The 26,393-nt window shown below is 47.7% G+C and overlaps 2 protein-coding genes across 2 annotated transcripts; both read right to left on the bottom strand.

Moving 5' to 3' along the window:
* Positions 1 to 26,208, bottom strand: LOC131510505 (adhesion G protein-coupled receptor E2-like). The gene is given in 19 exon segments (XM_058727697.1): positions 1 to 2,037; positions 2,039 to 2,155; positions 2,241 to 2,409; positions 3,254 to 3,345; positions 3,758 to 3,824; positions 4,117 to 4,352; positions 4,641 to 4,838; positions 5,397 to 5,576; positions 5,768 to 5,988; positions 6,153 to 6,260; positions 9,504 to 9,681; positions 9,787 to 9,864; positions 10,007 to 10,053; positions 10,559 to 10,735; positions 11,291 to 11,446; positions 15,173 to 15,307; positions 15,605 to 15,655; positions 17,596 to 17,745; positions 26,161 to 26,208. Coding segments are annotated over 18 exon segments (2,421 nt in total). The 5' UTR covers positions 17,633 to 17,745; positions 26,161 to 26,208; the 3' UTR covers positions 1 to 1,863.
* Positions 22,495 to 23,005, bottom strand: LOC131510506 (BBSome-interacting protein 1-like). The gene has a single exon (XM_058727698.1). It carries the CDS (start codon positions 22,916 to 22,918, stop codon positions 22,706 to 22,708), a length of 213 nt encoding a protein of 70 aa, XP_058583681.1. The 5' UTR covers positions 22,919 to 23,005; the 3' UTR covers positions 22,495 to 22,705.
* Positions 26,209 to 26,393: the final 185 nt, after the last annotated feature.

The raw sequence follows: 26,393 nt of genomic DNA, 5'->3' as shown, positions 1-26,393 counted from the left end.
CAATGTTCCAATAAAACTTTATTAACAAAAACAGGCAGTTCCCTGGATTTGGCCTGCATGCTATAGTTTGGTTACCCTCTCTCTAAAGACTGGGTTAGATTTCAATTTTTTATGTACTAAAAATGGGATGTTGTAACTTCAACAATGGGATGTACGTATCTCCTGATATTCCTAATGTCAGTTTGCCCACCATCGATGATATTAAGTATGGGCATTAATTCAGATGGTGGCTGTCAGATCTCCATGTTGCAAATGTGCACTTTGGCCCTTGTAATTAATCGGTGATCCAAGAGGTGATTCTTTGGTGCTCTGGTCCCAGCCTGTTCTCCAACACCCTTTCACTCAATGCTTTTAGTGACTATTTATGGGATATTGAAAGAATCATGCTCTTCTAATTCTGTCGTATTTTCTGCATCTATTAACTGAGCCTCTAAGTATCACTATGGACTCATGAATATGTTTATCTAAAATATTATACTCATGTACGGTCATTTATGTTCAAATTGTTATAAAATTGGTCAGTGGGAGCCTCCAGGGAATGTCTTGGAGGGGGAACAACTCTGGGTTTAGATCTTGCCTAGATGCGTGGTAAGGATGAAATATTATGTTACGTATAAATGTGCTGTAGCAATATACACCTTTCCCCACAGCTCAACTTATAAAATGTAAAGATGCAGAGACTTGAGTCTCATAGTTCTGATTTTACTCCATTGGATGAAACTTTTTTTTCCCCACATTTAAACTCTGTGAACTCGGGAACTGGATCTCCTTGATCCAGCGCACATTTTTGGAAGGAATTAATCAGTAGGGCTTCAGGAATGGAGAGTGAGTAAGTTGAGGCATGTATGTATGAATGGAGACCAACTGGTCTACTTTGCCTGTAACCAAAATGTTTCCTGGGGAGAAATACTGTCAGCTCTAAAATCAGGAAAGTCTTGGGCAACTGGCATTAGTTGTTTACTCTACAGGCAGGTATTTGAATATTACTTTCCTCTCCTGTGTTATTTTAGGGAAGTCCTTTGAGGCTGGTTTTCCTTGTTATGTATCATCAACCTGAGGAAGAATCTTTTTGGAAAAAGAGGTTTCTACTGGGGTATTGGGTTAGAGCTCCTGATTATACTGGGAAAGAGATGATGAGAATGCTTGTATGTACCAGAAAACCCAAATTTGCCAGCAGCTGAATGACAAACGTTTCCCGCATACTTTTCTCCCACAGTGGTGCCAAGGAGAGTTATTTTTAATACTCTTTGCCCCAAAGAGGACAGTTCAGTGTTTTCTTCACTTTCTAAGAGACAAGTTCACCAGGGTTAGCTCTTCATTATAATTCTCCTAAAAAAGAAGGTGTAAAAACGATTCTGTGTTAGAAAGTGCAAGGTTTGTGTATAGAAAACTATAAAATATTGTCAAAAGAAGTCTAAGAAGAGAAAAAGTTTTGTGGACCCGAACGTACAAATGCTTGGGACAATTCACATTGCCAGAATCTCTCCCCTTGCCCTCTGTGATTCTCTAATGAGGTTTTACAGTGTCTGTATCTTTGGAAATACTAGGAATGATTGCAGACTTTTATGGGAGGTTTCAATGCAACTTAATCCTTATTTCACTTTTATGACTATATACACAACAGGTGTTTATTGTTCATTATATACAGGGACAGCATGGAATGATTTGGGATACAGGATATGCAGTGACCCTGTACAGCTGGGGCATCTCTGCTCCAGATTATTACTTCCCAATTACTTAGCTGACCACAGCATCTTTCTCTGCTTCTGAGTGTTTTCTATCTTGTTGATTTTAAGTATAGTTAAAAAGTGGTTGCACCATATCATGCAAAGAGGACAGTCATGTGCAAGAGGGCACAGAAGCTCAGCGAGTGAAAGTATAGTGAAGAGCTCGTTTCAAGACAGGGAAGTGCCTTGAAGGGAGTCCAGGCATGAGCCTTCCTAGGGCATCCCCTGCTATCTGCCCAGGTTGTCCAGTGAGGCAGGCATGAGACGCCCAAGTGGATCGGCTAGGGAAGTGCTCTGGGAACACTGCATAATCTTACCGCACTGTGCTTGGAGGCATCAGACACGGTCCCGCTTGACAGCGTGTAATTCTCATGCTCGGCTTTGGCTTTCCTGACCCCTCTGAACCATTTCCCGTACTGCTCCCGGACCTGCAGGGGCGAAGCACGCTCTGGGTCAGCTCACTGGGCGGGGCGGGGACAGGAAGAGTCCTGGATGGGGGCCGGACCGTGGTACCTGCTGGCTGAGGAGGCAGTACACCAGGAAGATGAACGCTCCCTGCAAGCTGTTGATGATGGTGAAGAGGTAAGCCATGACGCGGGCAGCTGGCCCCACCTGCAGGACGCCCAGACACCACGTGCAGCCCAGGATGAGGAGCTGAGCCGTCGCTTTGAATGTCAGCATCCTGGGTAGGAGGAGAGAGGAGGCTCGTGATGCACCGGGAGCAACAGCCCCCTCCCCACCCCACCTGTTTTCAAGTCCGCTCCACGGATGCTTCCTACTGAGTAGCGATCAGCTTGGATCTTTATCGTCAATGATTCCATAAAAAGAAATGGTGTTTGGGTCAGGGATGGCAGTTTGACTAGGACTAGGGATGGTAGTGACACTCCAGAATGTGAGTTTCAAAAAGGTCACGATGTTTCAGGAAGACCCCTAATTTTGTTCAGCTGACATCGTCGAGAACATTTTGTGCCCCTGGCCCTAGGCTGGGGCTTGGGCATTCAGAACAACCAAGACAAGACTTCTGTTTCCACAGCCCTTAGAGTCTGGTGGCAAGACAAAAACAAATGATCACTTGTAACATTTGCAAAGTGAGGTACTTCTGCCCAGATCCCATCCAGGGCTGTTCCTGTCCCCACCTTCTCCATGACCTGACCCAGAATGTGCTTTGCCCAGAATAGAGGCCACTGATTCTGTGCAAAGTTGAGGAAAGGAAAGGACATTCCCAAACTCTTAGACGAAGTGACATGTGGTTGATGAACCTGCGTTCACGTGGGGCAAGAGAAGGGGAAGGCAGGGGGCCTAAAACGCATGAAGGCATGACCATGAAAGGGTGCGCTGGGTTCTGGGAACTGTTATGTGATGTTTTGAGTGTGTTGTAAGGATAGAAATGTTCTCAGGACCTGCTAGGTAAGGCATGGAAGCAATCCCTGTGTATCAGGGCAAAGTCCATTCTCTCTGGACATCAGATCCTTGGAGCTCTGAGGATAATGCTCTGGATGGGGGACATTCCTCTGACTCCTCCTCACCTGGTGTTCTGGAGGGTGGACACATCTCTGTTGAGGGAGGAGAGCTTGTTTTTCACTATCCAGAAGGTCATCAGAAAGAAGGCCAGATTAATCTGCAGAAAGCCCACAGGTGTATTAAATTCACTCCACATCTGGTAAGCATCCTCCTAGCTCATCCAGCACCTAACCCGGCAGGTAAGAAGCTTTTGCCTTTTGTAGAAGTCCTAGAAGACTAGACCAACCACCCTGTAACTCAGGCATGTGTTTGTCCTGTAACTTTGGCGAGCACTTCGATGCAGTTCGCATGGAAACTCCCAATTTTAGCACTGAAAGTCCCAGGTCTCAGGAAACATGTTAGTCCTGTTGTTGCAACGGAAATCCCTGCATCCTGGGGGGGGGGTCTCTCATCAGTCCTGGGCCAACTGGAATGATTGCTCCCGCTGCCTGTAACCCTCCTGGTACACCTGGTCTTTGAATGACCATCACTTTGGCAGGCAGGATGCTCTGATGTCACGTGTTACTCACGGAGAAGACGGTGCAGACGGGGCCCAGGAAGGTCCATACAAATCCTTTGTCTGTGTGGAGCCAGCATCTAAGAGAGAGATGAGAAGTGAGTCAAGAGAACATTGGCCTTTGTGGATAAAGAATCACTAGAATGTGTAATATATAATGATTAAATACTTCATAATGAACATTTAAAATAATTAAATCTTAAGGACTTAAAAACAGTTCAAGGAACACAAAATTCCACCAGAGAGATGTCTTCGGAGTGGCCACTGACCTTTCCTCTGCCTATCACGTTCGGGGGAAATTAAATCGCTATTGGTTCTATGATGGCCACAGTTGTGCTGGAGAAGATAGGGGCAGTGGGAATTTGCACTTACCTGGTGGGTGTTCCATAAAGGGAAGGTCTGGATGCAGCAGAAATGGCCACGATTAGAGCCGGGACTCCATAGCCCACAGGGAGCATGAGTCTCTTCATGAACCTGCTCACGCTGGAGTAGTTGACCACCGTCAGGTTGCGTGCCGTAAGGAAGAGGTGTAGACCCTCCAACAGCATCCAGGTGAAGGAGGCCAGGTAGAGATAGTGTAAGGCCCCCGCGATGATGGCGCACAGCAGCTGGGGGAGGAGGAAGGAGTCACCAGGAGGGACTGTCAGGGAGGAGGGTGGCCCCAGGACCCCTCCCATACCTTGCCAGTGGGGAGAACTCGTATATATATATATATAGGGTCGAGTTGTTGAGAGAGGATTGTCTTCTGCTTCATCAGTCAACGTGAAATAGGCTATTTACCCCTCCAGCCTCCCTGTCACCCAAGGCCATTTTATTAAGGTATCAGTGCAGCAGGGCTCCACGAACTGAGCATCCCGTGGCTCAGGGCAGGGGGTCCTCTGTGACAGTGTCAGTACCTTGATCTTGGTCTGGTCGATGGCCGTGAGGAAGAGCAGGTGGGCCAGGAAGAGGCAGATCGAGAGCTGCAGGTGGAGTGAGGTGCTGGTGTTCTGGATGGCTTTGCACAGGAGGAAGGTGAGGGCTGCCAGGAGGAGGCACAGCAGAGAGAGGCCCAGCCCCACGTAGGTGATGACAACCAGCACGGGATCCTCCTCCTGGGACCCAGCAAAAAGGACATCACAGTCACAGGTCCTATATCAGTTGACTTTAAGTGGAATTTCATCACCCTGGGTGGGCCTGGTCTAATCAGTGAGCTCTCAAAGCTCTAGGCTCTTCCTAGAGAAAAGGATTCAAAGTTTGATGGCGTTTGAGGTGAGGGAGCTTCTCCTGCTGGCCTCTGGACAGAAATGTTGATACACTGTGTGAGGGCCTAGAGAGAAGGAATGCAGGTAGCCCCTAGGAGCTGAGCAGGGTCCCCTGCTCGCAGCCGGGAAGAAAGTGGAACCCCAGTCCTACAACTGCAAGGAACGGAATTCTGCCAGCAACCAGGGAGCTCACAGGAGGACCCCAGGCCTCCGACAAGAATGCAGCTTTGGCTGACTCAATGGTCTCAACCATGTAAGACCCAGAGCAGGCAACTCAGCTACGCTACGCCCGATTCTCGTCCCACAGAAACCACAGAGACATAAATTTATGTTTCTTTAAGCTCCTACATGTGGGGAAAATGTTCGAGAGCAATAGACGTGGAAAGCAGCCTCTCTCAGGGATCTCACCTGCACGTGGCTGTGGGCCATGAGGACGGCAAAGCTGCTGAGGTGGGAGCACTGGCAGGTGGTGCTGGCGTCTCCGGTGACCACCATCTCGCAGCCCGTGGTGGACCAATGACCGCCTCCATCCTGACTGTGCTCCCAGAAGACACAGAACACCTTCTGCGTTGGCCCGGGCGTCACCGACTGTGGGAAGAGAGCGTCGGTGGGAGCTGGAGACTCTTATCCAAAGCTGGTTTGCAAAGGGCTTTCCTGGGGGAAGGAGGCGCCCACGGAGGAGGCCCCCAGGACACAAAGGGTGATCTCGACAGTGAGGCTGAGCCCCGGACCCAGACCAGTTCCTTGCCCAGCCACAGCCCCATTCCACCAGGACTCACGCGGTGGGAGATGATGAAGGTGACGGGGGAGCTGAGGTTCTGGGTGTCCTTGTTGCTCACAAAGGCAGAGACGACATCTGAGAGCAGGACAGGGGAGACCTCTCCCAGCCATTCCTTGCGTTCACGCAGAACTGTCTGCTGCTTAGGGTCCAGGACCAGGGGCGCCTTGGCCAGTAACTTGCCCATCCCTGGAGTGGAGACGAGGCCCACCACAGAAGGACCTGCAGGACGAGGCCAATGTGGATACCTCGGGGTGCCCACCAGGGCCCCTTCTTCCTCAGATGGACCCTTTGTGGCCCCACTCTGCCCCCTACCACCCCGTAAGCTTCAGGTCCCCGTTTGTCACGTCCTTGGGCGTCTTGTGACCTCCCATCTCGGCCGTTACCTGAGTCACTAGATTCATGCACCTCATCCAAGCTCAGCAGCATCTTTGCCTGGTTCAGACTCAAGGTGACATTTCTGTCTCCTTGTTCTTGCACCTTCAGGGACAGGTCTATGAGATGTCAGAGTTATTAAGGGAGTTAGGATAGTATTTGTGGCTGTAGTGGTTACAATAATACTATCCTTTATATGTGTGTTTACATACATCTGGCTATCCACACACGAAAGAATAACAGTAACTCTACTTCATACAACACACAAAAATTAACTCAAAGTGGCATGCCAAATTTAAGGCATGCCTTGGTGGCTCAGTTAGTTGAGCATCTGACTTTTGATTTCAGCTCAGGTAATGACCCCAAGGGTGTGGGATCAAAGCCTGTGTTGGGCTCCATGCTAAGCTTGGAGCCCGTTTGGATTCTCTCTCTCTCTCTCTCTCTCAGTCTGCCCCTCCCCATCTCTCTCTTTCTCTCTCTAAAACAGACAAAGAAACAAACAAACAATCCTAAACTTAAGGGCTAAAAGTACAACAGTTGGAAGAAAACACAGATGTAAGTCTTCACAGCCTTGGATTTGACAATGGATTCTTAGATATAGCTCCAAATGCACATGCAACTAAAGAAAAAATGAATTTCAAAACAGAAGCACCTGTTCATTAAAGCAAAAAAAAAAAATTCACTCTTATATGGATCCTGAGAAACTTAACAGAAACCCATGGGGGAGGGGAAGGAAAAAAAAAAGAGTTTAGAGTGGGAGAGAGCCAAAGCATAAGAGACTCTTAAAAACTGAGCACAAACTGAGGGTTGATGGGGGGGTGGGAGGGAGGGGAGGGTGGGTGATGGGTATTGAGGAGGGCACCTTTTGGGATGAGCACTGGGTGTTGTATGGAAACCAATTTGACAATAAACTTCATATATTGAAAAAAATAAAATAAAAAGTAAAAAAAAATAATCTGTGGAATGGGAGAAAAAAATTAGCAAGTCACATGTCTCACAGAGTGTACTATTAGAACATATAAAGAATTCTTCCAGGTCAACAACCAAAAGCCAAACAATGAAATAAAGGGCAAAGGGACTTGCATAGACATTTCTCCAAAAAAGATACACACATGTTCAATAATTACACAAAAAGATGTGAGCCATCACTAGTCATCAGGGAAACGTAAATCAAAACCACAATGAGATATCACCAGACACATACTGAAAAGACTCTAATAAAAATAAAACAGGGGCGCCAGGGTGGCTTAGTTGGTTGAGTGTCCAACTTCAACTCAAGTCATGATCTCATGGTTCGTGGGTTCGAGCCCCACATCAGGTTCCGTGCTGACAGCTTAGAGCCTGCTTGGGATCCTCTCTCTCTACCTCTCTGTGCCCCTCCCTGGCTTGTGCTCTCTCTTTCAAAATAAATAAATAAATACACTTAAAAAAACAACAACAACAAAAAAGTGAAAGTGCCAAGTGTTGCTGAGGGGGTAGAAATTGGGGTCCATTGCCGGTGAGAATACGAGATGGAAAAATAGCCTCTTTGGAAAATAGTTCGGTGGTTCTCAAAAAGTTGAACATAGAGTCGCCGTATAACTCAGAAATTCCAGTCCTAAGTAAGTACCCCAAAGAACCGAGAACAGTTATTCAAACAAAAATGTGTGAACCGATATTCTCAGTAGCACCATGTGAAGAGTCAAAGGGTGGCAACACCCTAAATGTGCATCAGTGGATGAACGGGGACACAAGAAGTGCTGTATCCATCTACAATTAAATGTTACTCAGCCGCAAAAGGGAATGAAACACTGAGAGATGCTACAACGTGGATGAACCTTGAAAACATCCTGCTAGGTGAAAGAAACCACATAGTGTATGACTCTCTAGGTATGAGAAGTCCAGAATAGGCCCATTCATAGAGACAGAAAACAGACTAGTGGTGGCCAGGGGCTGGGGGAGTGGAGGAATAGGGAGTGACTTCTGGGGGTGGGGTGGCGTACAGTATTTACTTCGAGGGCGATGAAAATCGTTTAGAAATAGAGGCAATGATCACAACTCCGTGAATGTACTAAATGCCACTGAATTGTATACTTTGTTTAAAATGGTGGATTTTGGGGCGCCTGGGTGGCTCAGTCGGTTAAGTGTCCGACTTCGGCTCAGGTCATGATCTCACGGTCTGTGAGTTCGAGCCCCGCGTCGGGCTCTGGGCTGACAGCTCAGAGCCTGGAGCCTGTTTCAGATTCTGTGTCTCCCTCTCCCTCTGACCCTCCCCCATTCATGCTCTGTCTCTCTCTGTCTCAAAAATAAATAAACGTTAAAAAAAAAAAAAAAAAAAAAATGGTGGATTTTATGTTACGTGAATTCTACCTCAAATGAAACAAATAAAATACTTAACCGTGAGAGAACATTAACTGCATATGATTCCAAATTAAGTAAATTGTTTTCTTGGGAAGCCATTTCTATTGTATTTTATGTTCTTCATTACCATTAACTCAACTGCTCATAATTTAGTTTCTATTAAGATGTATATTATTTATGGCTTTATTCATTTCTTTTTTTATTTTATTTTATTTAAAAAAAATTTTTTTTTTCAACGTTTTTTATTTATTTTTGGGACAGAGAGAGACAGAGCATGAACGGGGGAGGGTCAGAGAGAGGGAGACACAGAATCGGAAACAGGCTCCAGGCTCCGAGCCATCAGCCCAGAGCCTGATGCGGGGCTCGAACTCACGGACCGCGAGATCGTGACCTGGCTGAAGTCGGACGCTTAACCGACTGCGCCACCCAGGCGCCCCTCATTTCTTTTTTTAATTGAAGTATAACGAACATAGAACATGATATTAGTTTCAGGTGTACATGGTGATGATTTGTTATTTGTATGTGTTGCAAAATGATCACCACAGTGAGTGTAGTAAACACTTGTCCCCACATAGAGTTACATTTTTTTTCCTGTGATAAGAACTTTCAAGGTTTAGTCTTGTAGCAACTTGGAAACATGTAATATAGTGTTATTATCCTCGTGCTGTACATTACATCCCATGACTTAGTTATTTTATATCTTTTGACCCCCTTCACCCATTTAGCCCACTGCCCCACCCCCACACACCTCACCCCTACCTCTGACACTCACTAATCTGTGTCTATAAGCTTGTGCCCCCCCCCCCTTTTTTTTTTTTTAGAATTCCACATATAAGTGAGACCACATGGTATTTGGCCATCTCTGACTTAGCATAATATATTCATTTCTTTTTAACCACTTTTAATTGGTTTAGGGAGTGTAACACTGAGATACAAGCGTGGTCACTGGCTCCAGTGAGGCTGGGGGATAAACGAGGTGGGGAAGGGCAGGGCAGGAGCCCGGGGCAGACCCCAGTACTTGCCTGTGCCTGCAGATGCATTGAAGGTCAATGTCCCATTGGGCAGGGCCTGGCTTATGTTTCTCAGGACGTCCTCCAGGCCAGCGAGCAGGTTCGTGGCCACACGGTGCTGCTCTGAGCGGGGCAGCGCCTCCAGGTCTTCCGGGGTCTGCAACAACTCATCCACCCCCTCTATGAGGCCCTGGGGGAAAGCAGACCCAGAAGTCGTGAGCCGTGGGCCAGACTGCATGAAGAGGCTGTCCATTGAGCCTCAGAATAAAGATCCTGGAGAATAAAGTCTATTTACCTGGATGCTGTCCTGGGCAAAGGCCGGTATGAACTTTCTGGCCAGATCTTCGACTTTTTCAAAGAAGCGGGAGAGTCTCTGGGAAGAGGGCAAATGAGGAGGTCAGAGAGCCTCACGTGCGAGGGGGGAAGCTTGGGGAAAATGGTGGCCAGGGAGGGCGGGCAGCCCGTGCTTCAAGGAAGGATTTCCTGTCTCCTGGTCCCTGCTGGGGCCAACTCACCCGGCTCTTGATTCCACGGGGTGGGGTCCAGCTGGGGAAAAAGTTGCCTGCAAGAGACAAGAATGCTTCATGAGGTGTGACAGCATCTATCTTTGTACGTGTTCGGGGGTAGGGGTCCGGGGTCAGGTCAGGCCAGGTACTTTCCCAGGCAGTCATTTGGTTATTCAGGGAGGCTGGTTTGGGCATAGAAGCATCGGGAAGGCCCTACTGTCTCCTCCCTGGTGAGTGAGTGCCTTTTCTTATTCACACAGAGGTGTGCTATGGGTGAATGTGGTGGCCTAGATGCTCTGCTGGCCAGATATGGATGGAATTGGCCCGGGTCCTCCCTGTCTCCCAGCCCTGGCTGGGTACCCTCGGCTTCCCCGGGCAGCTTTCAGCCAGGGTGAGACATCGTGGGCATCTGTGTCCCAGCCTGAGCATTTGGACAAAGGCCAGTGTGGGTCTTCTAGGGAACCAAGTGCAGGGAAAATGGTGCATTACCCAACAAGGATCCTGTTGGATCTGGCTCCCATTGACGGCCTTTGTTTTAATTCCCTCAGGGCAGCTGCTCACCTGCTGGTCCCCAGTGATGCCGTCTGTTGCTATCTTGTCTCGACGGGAGCCCCTTCTGATCATGTAATTTTCTATGTGTGTATGGGGGTGGATCTGTGTAATTCTGCTTAGACTCCACACAGCATTCTTCTGGCTTCTGGTCATCTGGTTTGCTCTCAGGAATGTGAACTGAAATTACTGGGGAGAGTCAGGGTAAGCCTTGTGCAGGGAAGGAGACAAGGGACTGAGCACCTGAGAAGGAGGGGGTATCAGGATGCCAAAACTGTTGGCCAGGGAGACCACTGGCTCAGAAAAGCTCAGCTCTCGAATCTTCCCACTCCAGTGTTTCGGGGTGGGGTCCCTGAGTCCAATGTGGCCCAAGAGGTCTGAGAGTTTTCCTGGCATGGCAGAGGCCAGGGGGGCTTTGGTGGGGAAAGGTCTCATCCTGGCAGTCACTGATGATGGTAAAGAGGAGGGATCTTGCGCTGGAAGCAATATGCTGTGAGCTCCTTAAATATCTTGAGTGCCATCCTTCTCTCTTGTTTTACAAAAACAAGATGCCGGGGCGGGTGGACAAGGGATACTCTGAACTTTCAGAAGTGACCCTCTGCAGAAGGTTCTGAGCCTTGGGGTTCAAAGAGGAGTGCGTGACCGGGTAGGTGCCGAGGACAGCTCTCTGATGCTTACAGAAAGTGGAGCAAATGCCTTCCCACCGCATGGTTGGGGAGATGGAAGGCGTGGGGTGGTTCTTACCTTGACATGTGTTCTCACTTTCATTCCTGAATGTTTTTGCCCCAGAAGCAAGCTCGTATCCTGGGCTGCACGTGCAGTGGTAGCTCCCCTCTGTGTTAAGGCAGTGTGCGAATTTTCCACAGGACACTCTGGGGGGTGGTCCACACTCGTTGATGTCTGAAAGCCAACAGGACAAAAGGTTACCTCCCAAAGGTGTGGGTTCCCATGGGCAGAGGCCCTGGCCTCCAGCCAGACTCTACCAACGGAACGGGAGAGAACTCAGCTTGCAGGTGGCATTTCAGGGGCTGGTCTGAGTGGGAGTCAGGTTGCTCCAGAAAGCTGCTGAAGGCTCCGCTCATCTCTGCTCTCTGGCTGGGCCTGAGGGGCACCTAGATTCAGATGCTTCTGTTCCATGATGGGGGCTGGAAGGAGGTCCGCCTCCCCTTCTGCAGACCTCATGGGGTGGACAGAGGCACTGAGTCTGTCTGCGTGATTGGGAACCTGGGGGTGGGCTGCAGCCAGGGCGACAGTGGTATTGAAGGCCACTCTCCATAATGAGTCAGTGAAGGGAGTCACGGCTGGAGTCTGTTCAGGGTCACACTTATTCGCACATGAAGATAAAGCCAGGTGGTCAGGCCTCTGCTCATTGACAGCTTTCACTTCCATTATTCACAGTGGCCCAAGGACACCCACAGTCCTCATCATCCACTCCCCCAAGCTCCTAATGTCAGGCATTTCTTTTTAATGTTTATTTTATTTGAGAGAGAGAGAGAGAGAGAGAGAGACACGCAGAGAGAGAAGGGGACAGAGGATCCGAAGTGGGCCCTGTACTGACAGCAGAGAGCCTGAGTTAGGGCTCAAACTCATGAACCATGAGATCATGACCTGAGCTGGAGTTGGATGCTCAACCGACTGAGCCACCCAGGTGCCCCAGTCAGACATTTTAAAGATGCCCCAAGATGCCTCAGTGGGAGTCTCAATATCTCCACTCCTGAGGGAAGTCCCCTCTTGTCAGAGACACTGGGGACGTGACATGGAGAAGCTGCACAAAGTGTCTCACAGCTGAGTCACTGGGGATGTTTTCGGGCATCCTACATCTCCCTGTTCTTTAAACATGACAGGAAAGCTGTCCATCAGCCAGGTTCTCTTTGAGTAGCTCGGGGACCCACAGAGCAAGGCTGGACACCATCAGCTATCGACAACCTCAACAACTTGATCAGGTGAATCAAAGGGCAGGGACAGAATGTTTGGTCCCAGACACTCCCATGGGGGGACCAGAGACTTTCAGAGCCTGCAAGGGCTCATGACCTCGTGCTGAGTGGGGGTCTGGCAGCTGGTCTCCCCCAGAGCAGAGTCTCCTACCCGAACTCGAGGACTTCCTTCTAAGGCCCCGGGCCCAGGCTGTGGGCGTCGGGCCCAGGAAGGGACAGCAGGTGGGAAGAGGCACGGCCCCGTCTGGGCCATGGGACCGCCCTCCTGTCTTCTCAGATGGGGGTGATGGCTGGACACCTGTCTCTAGGGTTGTGGGATGGGGTGGACTCAAGTGGGGGACGGTTGAGAATGAGATCCAAGGTGTGGAAGGCATGAGGCCTCCTCAACCAGACAGATGTGCTTCCAGAAAGGAGCCGGGGTCCAGTTACATTAGTGGTAGGATCTCCTCGTCATGCTCACCCAGCCATGAATCTTCATGAGACCCGTATGCAAATGCACAAAGGCCGGGCAATGGTCACAACAGCACCTTTTTTTTCTCTGATAAAATATTTTCCTCAAGCACTAAATGACACATGGGTACTTAGAAAACAAAGAAAATGTAAAAAATGAGAACAAAGAAAATCAACTGTAAGTCTACTATATGAACTACTGGAAGATTTTAAAAAAAATTTTTTTTTTAACGTTTATTTATTTTTGAGACAGAGAGAGACAGAGCATGAATGGGGGAGGGTCAGAGAGAGAGGGAGACACAGAATCTGAAACAGGCTCCAGGCTCTGAGCTGTCAGCACAGAGCCCGACGCGGGGCTTGAACTCACGGATGGCGAGATCATGACCTGAGCCGAAGTCGGAGGCTTAACCCACTGAGCCACCCAGGTGCCCCATGAACTACTGGAAGATTTAAGATAGTTTTCCCCTCAGCTTTTCAAACATATTAGGAATATTTTCCTTTATTATCAATAAATTTGCATCTAAGATGATTTTGAGTAGATGAAGAATATTTCTTGGTGTGAGAGCTGCTCCTGTCCTCCTTTCCCCATTATTTTTTTATTGTGGTAGAATGCCCTTAACATAAAATTTACCATGTTAACCATATTTAAGTAATATAATTTTCTTTTATGATTTTGCATTGTTGAAGAATAAAAACTCTTCAGTTTTGTTATTTTTTATTTATTTATTTTTTTTAAACACTTTAGTTTTAGATCTTCATCTAGGTTCTACATCCTTATTAATGGTGACTCTGGCTAATTCAATCTCTTTGAGCCCAATTATTATCATTTAAAAAAATGAAGCCGTAAAATTTATAGAAAAAACATAGGGAATAAGCTCTTGAAATTGGTCTTGGCACAGATTTTTTTGGATTTGACTCCAAAAAACAAAGATAAATTAGTGGGAACATATCAAACTAAAAAACTTCTGCACAGCAAAAGAAACCATCAAAAAATGAAAAAGCAACCTACAGTTTAGTAGAAAATATTTGCAAATCATAAAGCTGAGAAGTGGCTAACATCCAAAATACAGAACTCATTCAACACAATAGAAAAAAGAAAAATAAACAATCCAACTTAAAAAATGGGCTGCAGATCTGAAAAGACATTTTCCAAAGAAGACATCCAAATGGCCAACAGGTACATGAAAAGGTACCCAACATCACTCATCGTCAGAGAGGTGCAAAGCCAAACTGTAATGAGATACCATCTCGCACCTGTTGGAATGGCTATTATAAAAAAGATAAGAAATAACAAGTGTTGGTGAGGATGTGGGAAAAAGGGAACCTTGCGCACCGTGGGTGGGAATGCAAACTGGTGCAGCCACTGTGGGAAATTCAAAAAATTAAAAATGGAAGTACCACATCATCCGGCAGTTCTACTTCTGGGTATTTATTTGAAGGAAACAAAAACACTAACTTGAAAGTCGACATCCTCGTGTTCGTTGCAGCTTTATTTGTAACAGGCAAGGTAGGGAAACAACCTTAGTTTTTATCGATGCCTGAGTGGATAATGAAAAAGTGTTGTATGTGTATGGGGGAGTATCACTTAACCATACAAGAGAAGACAGTCCTGCCATTTGCAACACCATGGATGGACCTTGAGGGCATTACACTAAGTGAGTTAAGTTGCACAGAGAAAGACAAATACCGTACGACTTCAATGTATGTGGAATCTAAAAACAAACCCACAAACAAGACAGAAGTCATACAGAGAACAGACGCGTGGGTGCCAGAGGTGGGGAGGGATTGGTAGGGGTGCAAGTAGGCAGGGAGGAAAACTGGTGCTAGATTTCCTTCCTCATGGGTCTGCTGTGAACAGTGAGGCGGGAAACCATGACCTTGAGGGGTCGGGAGTTCCCGGTGAGCTCACGCCAGGAGGAGAGCCTGGGCTTTCAAGTCCTGTGTTTCTTTCCTCCCGTTGCTTCCATTCTTTCTCCCCTTTCCTTGTGCAACGAGCACGATCACAGTAATAACGGCAGTAGCCATGATAAGAGCTTGTGTTGGACCGTCCGCTCCATACTTGTCTTTATCGGTTCTCCACACGGGCAGATTTTAAATCTCACTCCATCCGTGTGGGGTGGGTACAACGATGATCCCCAATTTACAGACAAGCAAACTGAGGCATAGAGAGGAGAACATCTTCCCCCTACCACCTCCCCCAACATCTCCATGCGCCCACCACCACCCCCCCAGGCCCCTGTACCATCACAATTCTCCAAGCGGTTGGTGAAGATGTCCCCGGATAAAGAAGTGAACCCTGGAGAGCAGCGACAGGCCGTGGCGTTGACACATGAGGACTCTGGAGGGCACCACTGAGCACAGTCTGTGGGGGCAGAAGCTGTGGGGACCAAGACCACAGTCAGAAGGCTCAAGAAATGGAGGGAGCCAGCTGCCCGCTGGAGGTCCAGGAGTAGTGCAGGGGAGGAAAGAGAAGGATGGCTGCCATTGGAAGAGCTCAGAAAACTCTGCACATTTAGGGAGGAAGAAACAGCTTCTTTTATACCCAGAAGACCATCTGTGAGCCTCATTTGTGCAATAAGCTCCCTTCCCGTACCCCCTTATCGGTGAGAGAACCCAGACCCCAGCATGCACTCCCCAGCTTATGTCACCAATGGGGCTGGCTGGGCAGACTTACCACTCAGTTTCTGTACAGGCCCCAATGTCAACAGCAGCAGCACCAAGAGCCCTGGGGCAGAAAAACAGAGAGATGACAGAGGAGAGTCAAGGTCCCATTTCAACCCCTGTCTGCCTGGTCATTGCCCCCTGGAGGGAGGCTCTCGTACCTTACACAGAACCAAAACACGGCCTGTCTGTCCCTCTCCCTGGACTTCCCCAGGAGTCAGTCAAGGACAACCACAGCCTTCGCGGAGCCTCGGGTGCTCTAGGTGAGGGGACAGAGTACACACAGGCAGCTGACGTCAGGGATACAACATAGAAACCCCAACCTCTCCCAGTGGGGGGGAGTAAACCCTGAAGTAGAAAATCTTCAAATCCAGTGCCTTCCCCATAGGCAGGTTCTTTGTTCTCTGGCGATGGCAGAAATCTGCTTGGAGAAGGCCCTGCTCTCTCCTCTCTGGTGAGTGGGTGCCTTTTCTATTTCACATGGGGCACCCTATGGGAGGATGGTGTGGCCGGATGCTCTGTTCCCCACGTGTGGATGGCAGTGGCCCAAACCCTCTCTGTCTGTCAGCTTTGGTGCCCTCAGCTTTCCTGGGTGGCTCCCAGATGGAGCAGGGACATCACGGCCACCTGAGTCCCAGCCTGAGGACTTGGACAAGTCCAGGGTGGGCCTTCCTGGGAGCCAAGTGCAGGGGAAATGCTGCGTTCCTGACCAGGACCTGTCATGGCATCCGGCGATGGCCTTTGTCCTGACTTCCCCAGGGTGGATCTCACTGCCTGCATAACCTTTAGAATCCTGGTGACCCTCGCAGGACATCATGCTCCCATCCATGCTCACTCTGAGACTCTAGCTCTATGGACAGGGACAAGTCCCACACTTGAGCCAGGACCTTCCAGCCAGGCTTGAGGGAAAGGGTCAGGAGAATGAAGGTCCTGCTGGATAGGCAGGGTCACCAGGATGGTGAGGCCCAGGCTGAAGTGGACAGTGGGGCTGACATCCGGCCAGGCAGCTTTGGGGCTGTGAAGTTGCCTTTTCTGGTCCCCGAGAAGGAATTCTCCGGACTAAAGGAAAGTGGTGAGATATCTGAGCAGGGCCAGTGGTGGGTGATGGCTGGGTGGCTGCAGAGGGGGCAGGCGCCCATGGGTGGGGGACGGCAGATGATTCTGTCTTCTCTGCCCTTGGCCTCCCACCAGGGGGGCAGACCTGTGTGCCCTACCGAGTGGGACTCAGCCTCCACCTTCTGTCCGAGTGTCTGGGTCAACGTGGGGCTTCGGGTTGACCTCTTTGGAAGGAGGTCACGCCTCTGGCAATGATCCCGTCTGTTTTCATCCAGCCCAGACGGCAGCCTCTTTCATTCGCCTGAATCTGCGAGCGTGTGTGGAGTGGCCCATTTCGCTCTTCCCACCTTCTCCCAACATCCTCCACATCCCAGTCACCTGAGTTGCCCACTGGCCTGTGAACTAAAATTGCAGACAAGGTTCAGGGCAATTAGAGCCTGGAGGCCAAGAAGCCGGTTAGAGTGCTGGGAGGCGTCTTTTCCAGGCCGGGTTGTGAGTCAGGGAAGGTAGGCCCCCCCTGGGATCGCCCCCCTCCCACATGTATGGGCAGGGCTCCTGGGTCCATCATGATGCTGGGGGGCTGACAGGGGCCCTGGTGTGGCTGAGCCGGTGTAGATCTCGGGGGAGCAGGGGGAAAGTCTCATCTTGGCTGCCACTGATGAAGAAGAAGAGGGTGGATATTGCTCCGGAACATAACATGCCGTGAGCTTGTGAAGTATGTTGGATGCCATCCCTCTGGTTTTCTGAAAGTGAAATGCTGGGCGGCAAGGGAGATGCTCCAAAATTGAGTTAAGTGACACTCTGCAGAGGGATCTGAGTCTGGGGCTTTGGGGAGGGCTGGGACACAGGTATAGGTGCCCAGAACGGCTCTCTGAGGCCTGGACAGAGTGGGGTCAGTGACCTCAAACCTCGAGGATGAGGAGACAGAAGGTGCAAAGCCCTTCTTACCTTGACACATGTTTTCACTCTCATTCCTGAATGTCATCTCGGGAATCAGCTCCTGCCCTGGGCCACACACGCAGTATCTCCCATCCACGCCCTGGCAGTCAACGTATGGTATACAGGGCGTCCTCCAGGGTCGCTCACATATGTTGATGTCTGGAATACAACAACGTAAGCTTGTTCCTTCCACTTTCAAAGGAATAAGTTCCCACAGGCAGAGAGCCCGGTCACCAGCCTGACCCGACAATGAAGGCTGGACAGACACAGCTCCCGGGTAGCACTCCCCAGGCTGGACGGAGCAGGGCCGGCTGCTCCAGAAAGCCTGCTGACAGCCGTCTCTGCTCTCTGGCTGGGCCTGAGGGCCACCTAGATTCAGATGTTACTGTTCCAGGATGGGGGCTGGAAGGAAGTGTGCATCCCCTTCTGTAGACCTTGTGGGATAAACAGAGGCACTGAGTCAGGGTCCAGACCCTTCCCTGTGGTGTTATTTGTACCGCTGGAGACCTGGGGTGGGCTCTCAGGGTGCCAGTAGCATGGAAGGCCACCCTCGATGCTGAGAGGTGGAGCCAGTCATGGCCTGGGGGCTGTCTAGGGTGACACATGACACTCAGCATTCACACCTGAGGATAGAAGCAGATGGCCAGGTCCCTGAGCATTGATGGTTTCTACCCACTTTACTCACAGTGGCCTAAGTACACCTCATAATTCTCATCAGGCACTCCCCCAAATCCCAATGTCAGGCCTTTTCTAGATGCCCCAGGATGTCTCTGGGGGAATTCTCTTTAATCAGAGTCCATCATAGATGTGAAATGGAGAAGCACCAAGAAGTTGCTCACAGCTGAGTTATTGCAAGGTGGGTTCCTGGCCTCCTAGCTCTTCCTGTTCTCTAAACGTGAGGGGAAAGATGGCCACGACCCTGGCCCCTCGGAGTAGCTCGGGGACCCACAGAGCAAGGCTAGACACCGCCAGCTATCGACGACCTCAACAACTTGATCAGGTGAATCAAAGGGCAGGGACAGAACGTTGGGTCCCGGACGCTCCCATCGGGGGACCAGAGACTTTCAGAGCCTGCAAGGGCTCATGACCTCGTGCTGAGTGGGGGCAGGCAGCTGGTCTCCCCCAGAGCAGAGTCTCCTTCCCGAACTCGAGGACTTCCTTCCGAGGCCCCGGGCCCAGGCTGTGGGCGTCAGCCCCGGGACGGGACAGCAGGCGGGAGGAGGCACGCCCCGTCTGGGCCATGGGACCGCCCTCCTGTCTTCTCAGATGGGGGCGATGGCTGGACACCCGTCTCCGGGGTCGTGGGATGGGGTGGGGTCCAGCGGGTGGTAATGAGGCGCGCGGGAGGGGAAGACACGACGAGGAGAAACTCTCAAGCGGCAAACGTGCTCCCAGAAGGGAGCGGGGGTCCAGCCGCACCAGCCACAGGCCCCCTGGCCGCGCTCACCGGGGCCGGAGTCTCCGTGAGACGTGCGCACAGACGTGCAGGGGGTCCGCGAGGGGCGCGTCTCAGGGCATCGGGAGAGGGCGGCTGGGCAGGAGTCATACCACCTTTTTTTTTCCGTGATGAAATTCACTTTCCCCCAAATATTAAATGACACACGGACGTTTGGAAGACAAAGAAAATGTCAAACAACGAAAACCAAGAGAATCGCCCATAAGTTCACTACACATGTTGGGAATATTTTCTTTTATTATCAATATATATGCATCTAAGACTTTTGAGTACATGAAAAGTATTTCTTGGAGTAAAAACTGTATAATTTCCCTCTTTCCCCTATTTTCTTATTGTGGTAAAAGGCACACAAAAGTTTTTTTTTTTTTTTTCCGTCTTAACCATTTTTAAGTATTATAATTTCCTTTCATGATCTTATTTTGTTGAATAAAAACCTCTTAGTGTCATTAACCATTTTTTTTAAAGCAAACGTTAGTTCTAACTTCCTTTATTCAAATTGTATTTATTTTCACCTTAAAGTAAAATCAATTTGCATGTTTCTTTTCTTTAAAAAAGGTTTTTAAAAATGTTTACTTATTTTTGATAGAGAGGGAGGAGGGAGAGGGAGAGAGGGAGGGGCAGAGAGAGGAGAGGGAGGCACAGAATCTGAAGCAGGCTCCAGGCTTCGAGCTGTCAGCACAGAGCCCAACATGGGACTTGAACCCACAAATTGCCAGATTGTGACCTGAGTCGAAATTGGACACTTAACTGACTGAGCCACCCAGATGCCCCTGAATTTTTGTGTTTCTGATTTAATAAAAATAGTTGATGTTTTTTATGAGATTGAAATTTCTTTATCTTTCTTTTCTTTTCTTTTCTTTTCTTTTCTTTTCTTTTCTTTCTTTCTTTCTTTCTTTCTAGGTTAAAATTATGTTGTATTTGTTTAATTTTTTTGAAAATATATTCATATACAACAGGATTTTATTTATTTATTAAAAAAATTTAAGTTATTTATTTTAAGAGAGAGAGAGCAGGGGAGGGGCAGAGAGAGAGGGAGAGAGAATCCCAAGCAGGCTCTGCACTGTCAGCTCGGAACCCAGTGCAGAGCTCCAACCCACTAAGGGCAGGATCAAGACCTGAGCCAAAACCAAGAGTTGGATGCTTAACTGATGGAGCCACTCAGGATCCCCTACAACAGGATTTTTTAAAAGGATACACTTCTAATTTTGTATCATTTCTTAAACAGATATGTAGTGTAATTTAATTCTTGGATTTTGAAAGCTTGTTTTTGCATACTGAAAAAAATGTTTCATGGGGAAAGAACTGATTTAACTGGTACTAAACAATCCTATCTTATTTGTGCATAGTACTCCTTAACTTATAAAACACTTTTTTTTTGGTTTATCGCAGCATTATTGACAATAGCCCAGATATGGAAGCAACCTGGGTGTCCATCAGCAGATGAATGGATAAGGGACATGTGGTATATACACAATAGGATATTATGCAGCCATAAAAAGGATGACTTTGTGCCATTTTTGACAATATGGATGGACCTATAGGGTATTATACTAAGTGAAACAAGACTGAGAAAGGTAAATACCATGTGATACCACTCAGAAGTAGAATCTAAAAAAAAAACAAAACAAACCCAAATGAATGAAACAAACAAAAAGCAGAATCAGATCTACAAATACAGAGAACAAAAGATGGTTGCCAGAGACAAGTGGGGCTGGCAGTTGGGTGAAGGGGTTGAGAGAGAGATCTAGATGCGCAAGTATTGAGTGAGTAAGTCAGGGGAATAAAAGGCATAGCGTAAGGAACACAGTCAATGCTATTGTAATAGCAGCGTATTGCTTCATGGGGACAGATAGCAGCTACACTTAGGGTAAACATAGCACAATGTATAAATTTGTCAAATCATTATGTTGTACATCTGCAACTAATGTAACACTATGTATCAACTATACTCAAAATAAGAAAAGACTATAGAAATGTCTCCTCCCTCCTTCCTTCCTTCCTTCCTTCCTTCCTTCCTTCCTTCCTTCCTTCCTTTTTGAGAGAGAGTGAGAATGAGAGTATGTGAATGGGGGAGAGGGGCAGTGGAAGACAGAGAATCTTAAAGAGGCTTCAAGCCCAATGTGGCTGATGAGGGGCTCCATCCCACGACTGTGAGACCATGACCTGAGCTGCAATCAAGAATTGGATGCTTAGGAATGACATATCAGACAAAGGGCTAGTATCCAAAATCTATAAAGAGCTCACCAAACTCCACACCCGAAAGACAAATAATCCAGTGAAGAAATGGGCAGAAAACATGAATAGACACTTCTCTAAAGAAGACATCCGCATGGCCAACAGGCACATGAAAAGATGCTCAACGTCGCTCCTCATCAGGGAAATACAAATCAAAACCACACTCAGATATCACCCCACGCCAGTCAGAGCGGCCAAAATGAACAAATCAGGAGACTATAGATGCTGGAGAGGATGTGGAGAAATGGGAACCCTCTTGCACTGTTGGTGGGAATGCAAACTGGTGCAGCCACTCTGGAAAACAGTGTGGAGGTTCCTCAGAAAATTAAAAATAGACCTACCCTATGACCCAGCAGTAGCACTGCTAGGAATTTACCCAAGGGATACGGGAGTGCTGATGCATAGGGGCACTTGTACCCCAATGTTTATAGCAGCACTCTGAACAATAGCCAAATGATGGAAAAAGCCTAAATGTCCATCAACTGATGAATGGATAAAGAACTTGTGGTTTATATACACAATGGATACTACATGGCAATGAGAAAGAATGAAATATAGCCTTTTGTAGCAACGTGGATGGAACTGGAGAGTGTTATGCTAAGTGAAATAAGTCATACAGAGAAAGACAGATACCATATGGTTTCACTCTTATGTGGATCCTGAGAAACGTAACAGAAACCCATGGGGGAGGGGAAGAAAGAAAAAAGAGGTTAGAGTGGAAGAGAGCCAAAGCATAAGAGACTCTTAAAAACTGAGAACAAACTGAGGGTTGAGGGAGGGTGGGAGGGTGGGGGGGGGTGTGATGGGCATTGAGGAAGGCACCTGTTGGGATGAGCACTGGGTGTTGTATGGCAACCAATTTGACAATAAATTTCAAAAAAAAAAAAAAAGAATTGGATGCTTAGGGGCGCCTGGGTGGCTCAGTCGGTTAAGCCTCCGACTTCAGCTCAGGTCATGATCTCATGGTTTGTGAGTTCAAGCCCCGCGTTGGGCTCTGTGCTGACAGCTCAGAGCCTGGAGTCTGCTTCGGATTCTGTGTCTCCCTCTCTCTCTCTGACCCTCCCCCATTCATGCTCTGTCTCTCTCTGTCTCAAAAATAAATAAACATTAAAAAAATAATAAAAAAAAGAATTGGATGCTTAACTGACTGAGCCACTCAGGCACTCCTGTATTCTTTATTTTTTATTTTTATTTTATTTTATTTTATTTTATTTTTTTGCGTTCAATGTTTTTTTAATTGCTTATGTTCAATACAAACCACAGTGTCTAAATTCACAATACAAGTTTCATTAGTCTTGGGTATTTTTATATTATTTGTAAGGACTATCAATTTTATTAACACACTGTTCTTAGCATACAGGTGCAAATTATTTTCTAGCTATTGTTAATACTAAGGTAGGGTATTCTGTAGAAGTGCTAAGTTATCATTCAGTGAGTTATTTGCTGTTGTTCCTTTTCTGCCATTTCTTGTTGGCGAATCGTATCCTGGGCTGCTTGCTGCATTTTCTCCAATTTTTCCAGAGTCAAAGATTTTAAGGGTAAAAGTTTGGGTTTACACAGCACCATTGTGGTTATATCTTCCACAGACAGCTGCCCTTGTTTTGGAAGAACTTCCCGGAACATTGACTTCACTTCCACCATATCTGAATTGTTGGATACAGCTAAGTTTTTTCCTGGGATGACTGGTCACCTTTGGTCCTTTTTTGGGCCTACTTACAGACTCCTCTCTCTTCTTTCTTTTTTAAAATATATTTTCATTGAAGTATAATTAACATACAGTGTTACATTAATTTCAGGTGCACAACATAATGATCTAACAATTCTAAACATTACTCAGGGCTCACCATGATGAGTGTAGCTACTGTCTGTCACCATACACGATTATTACATATTATTGTCTATATTCCCTACGCTGTACTTTTCACCTCTGTGACTTATTTATTTGATAGCTGGAGCTTGGTACCTTCTAATCCCCTTAATCTATTTTGCCCATCCCCCTGTTACCACCCTTCTGGCAACCACCAGTTTGCTCTCTGTATTGAGGAGTCCGGTGTTGGGGGTGCCTGGGTGACTCCGTTGGTTAAGTGTCGGACTTCAGCTCAGGTCATGATCTCACGGTTCATGAGTTCAAACCCCGTGTGGGACTCTGTGCTCACAAGCATGGAGCCTGCTTGGGATTCTCTTCCTCTCCCTCTCTATGCCCCTCCCCCACTCACACACATGCTGTCTCTCTCTCTCTCTCCTTCTCTCTCTGTCAAAAATAAATAAACACTAAAAAAAGAGTCTGGTTTTGTTCGTTTTATGTTTTAGAGTCCACATATATATGAAATCTTTCGGGATTTGTCTTTCTCAGTCTGACGCATTTCACTTGGCATCATGCCTTCTAGGGCCATCTGTGTTGCAGATGGCAAGATCTCATTCTTTTTTATGGGTGGGTAATATCATTGCTGACAGATACACATCTTCTTTACCCATTCATCTATGGATGGACCCTTGGGTTGCTTCCTTATCTTGGCTATCGTAAATCATGTTGTAGTAAATGTAGGAGAGGCATATCTCTTTTTGATGAGTGTTTTGGTTTTCTTTAGGTAAATGCTCAGTAGTGGAATTGCCGGGTCATATGGCATTTCTATTTTTAATTTTTTTGAGGAACCTCTATAATGTCTTCCACAGTGACCGCACCAGTTTGCATTCCCACCGACAATGCCCAAGGGTTCCTTTTTCTCCGCATCCTCATTAACACTTAAAAACTCCTTAGTTTTAGACCTGGGTGTGATTTTACCAGTTTATTAGTTGTATGACTTTGAATAAGTCACATGATCTCTTTGAGCCCAAATTTGATAATTTGAAAAATGATGTTATCCTGAAATCATAAAATTCGTAGAAGAAAACACAGGGGGTCAGCTTTTTGACATTGGTGTGGGCAACAATTATTTGGACTTGATATCAAAAGGAAAGGCAGCAAAAGCAAAAACAGACAAGTGGGACCACATCAAACTGTACAGCAAGGGAAACCGTCAACCAAATGAAAAAGACAATCTACAATTTGGGAGAAAGTAAATGCAAATCTTATACGGTATCCGATAAGGATTAGCATCCAAAATATATAAAGAATTCATACACCTTCAATAGCAAAGAGAAACAAGCAAACAACAAAAACCCCAAAGAGCATTATTAATCAATTTAAAGATGGGTAGAGCCTCTGAATATACATTTTTCCAAAGAAGATATCCAGGTGGCCAAGAGGTGCATGAAAATGTACTCAACACCACTAATCATCGGGGGAACGCAAATCAAAACCACACTGAGATATCACCTCACATCTGTCAGCGTGGCCACTATAAAAAAAAGAAATAACAAGTGTTGGTGAGGATGTGGGAAAAGAGAACCCTGCACACTGTGGGAGGGAACATAAATTGGTGCGGCCACTATGGGAAGGAGTATGGAGATTTCTCACAAAAATAAAAATAGAACTACTGTATGATCCAGTAATCCCACTTCCGGGTACTGACCTGAAGAAAATGAAATCACTTTCTGAAAGAGATATCTGCACCCCCATGTTCCGTCCCACGTTATTTACAACAGGACATGGAAACAACCTAAACGTCCACCGATGGATGAACGGATAATGACAAAATGGTATGCGGATACAGCGGAATATTACTTGGCCATAAGAGAGAAGAGATCCTGTCATTTGTGACGGCATGGATGGGCCTTAAGGGCATTATGCTAAGTGAAATAGACAGAAAGAGAAAAATATTGTATGACCTCACTTTTTGGTGGAATAAAAAAAAAAAAAAAACCCTGAACTCAGAGATACAGAGAACAGATCAGTGATTGCCAAGGTGGGGGGGGGGGGTGGGGTGGGCAAAATGGGTGAAGGTGTGAAAAAGCCCCCACCTTCAACTCCGCTTGCCTCATAGGTCGGCTGTGAACACTGAGGAAGGAGACCATGACCGTGAGGGGCCGAGAGTTCCCGGTGAGCTCACTCCAGAAAGACAGCCTGAGCTTCCACTATTTCTCCCCTTTCTTCCTTCTTTGAAAATAATAATGGCAACAGCAACAATGATAATAACTGACATTTGTTGACAATTTGCTCCATACTCGCCTTTAGCTGTTCTTTACGCAGGTGAATTTTAAATCTCACTCTAACCATGTGGGGTAGGTACAACGATGATCCCCAATTTACAGACAAGCACCCTGAGGCATAGAGAGGGGAAATAATTTCTTGCGTGTCAGGTGTAGTCAGGGTGAATTAGACTTTGAAGCCGGGTAGCCCAGCTCTGCTGTGTGAGCTCTCAACACTCTACCCATCGATCACGAAAACCTGATGGTCCGCTTCCCTCATAACTCCCCCTGCCCTGTCACCTCTCTTTTCCTGGATGAAGGGCTGGGTGCTATTCTTAGGGCCGAGGGCTCGGGACATCTCACCACCTCCCCGCATATCTCCAAGCCCCTCTGCCACCCAAGTCCCTGTACCATCACAACTCTGCAAGGGGCTGGTGAAGATCTCCCCAGACGAGTACCCGAATCATGGAGGCATCGACCGGTGGAGAGTTCGGAGGGCACCAGTGAGCACAGGTGTGGGGGCCCTAGCAATGAGGACCACAGTCGGAAGGCTCAAGGCATGGTTGAAGCCAGCAGCTGCCAGCTAAGAGTCCCTGAGTCGAGCAGGGGAGGGTTGTGGAGGGATGGCTGCCTTTGGAAGAGGAAAAGACAGACGGCTGGACATTAAGGGAGGAAGAAACAGCTCGTCTTATCCCCAGAAGGCCATCTTGGAGCCTCGCTTGGAGAATAAACCTCCTTCCCTCTTTGTCGGTGACAGGATCCAGACCCCAGCATGTGCATACTTAGCTTGTGTCACTAAATCTGGGCGGACTCACCTCTAGTGTTCTGGGAAGCAGCTCTGAATATTAACAGCAGCAGCAGCAGCAGCAAGAGTCCTGAAGCAGAAAAAAACCAGTGAGAAGACAAAGAGAGGAGTGTGGAGCTCTGGCGTTAGTTCCTGGTGGCATGGTCATTGCCTCCTGGGGAGGTGGGTCTGGTCCTGCGGCCCACAGCTTTCCAGCAGCAGCCACAGGGCTCTCGGACCTTTCGGGGAACTGAGGACTCAGTT

This window comes from Neofelis nebulosa, chromosome 4, assembly GCF_028018385.1.
Source record: "Neofelis nebulosa isolate mNeoNeb1 chromosome 4, mNeoNeb1.pri, whole genome shotgun sequence".
Lineage (NCBI taxonomy): Eukaryota > Metazoa > Chordata > Mammalia > Carnivora > Felidae > Neofelis > Neofelis nebulosa.
This window is presented reverse-complemented; position numbering and strand designations above follow the sequence as displayed.

Bases quoted from the DNA above. Each gene is read 5' to 3' on its own strand.
- LOC131510506 (XM_058727698.1), bottom strand. From the start codon at position 22,918: ATGGTGGAAGTGAAGTCAATGTTCCGGGAAGTTCTTCCAAAACAAGGG.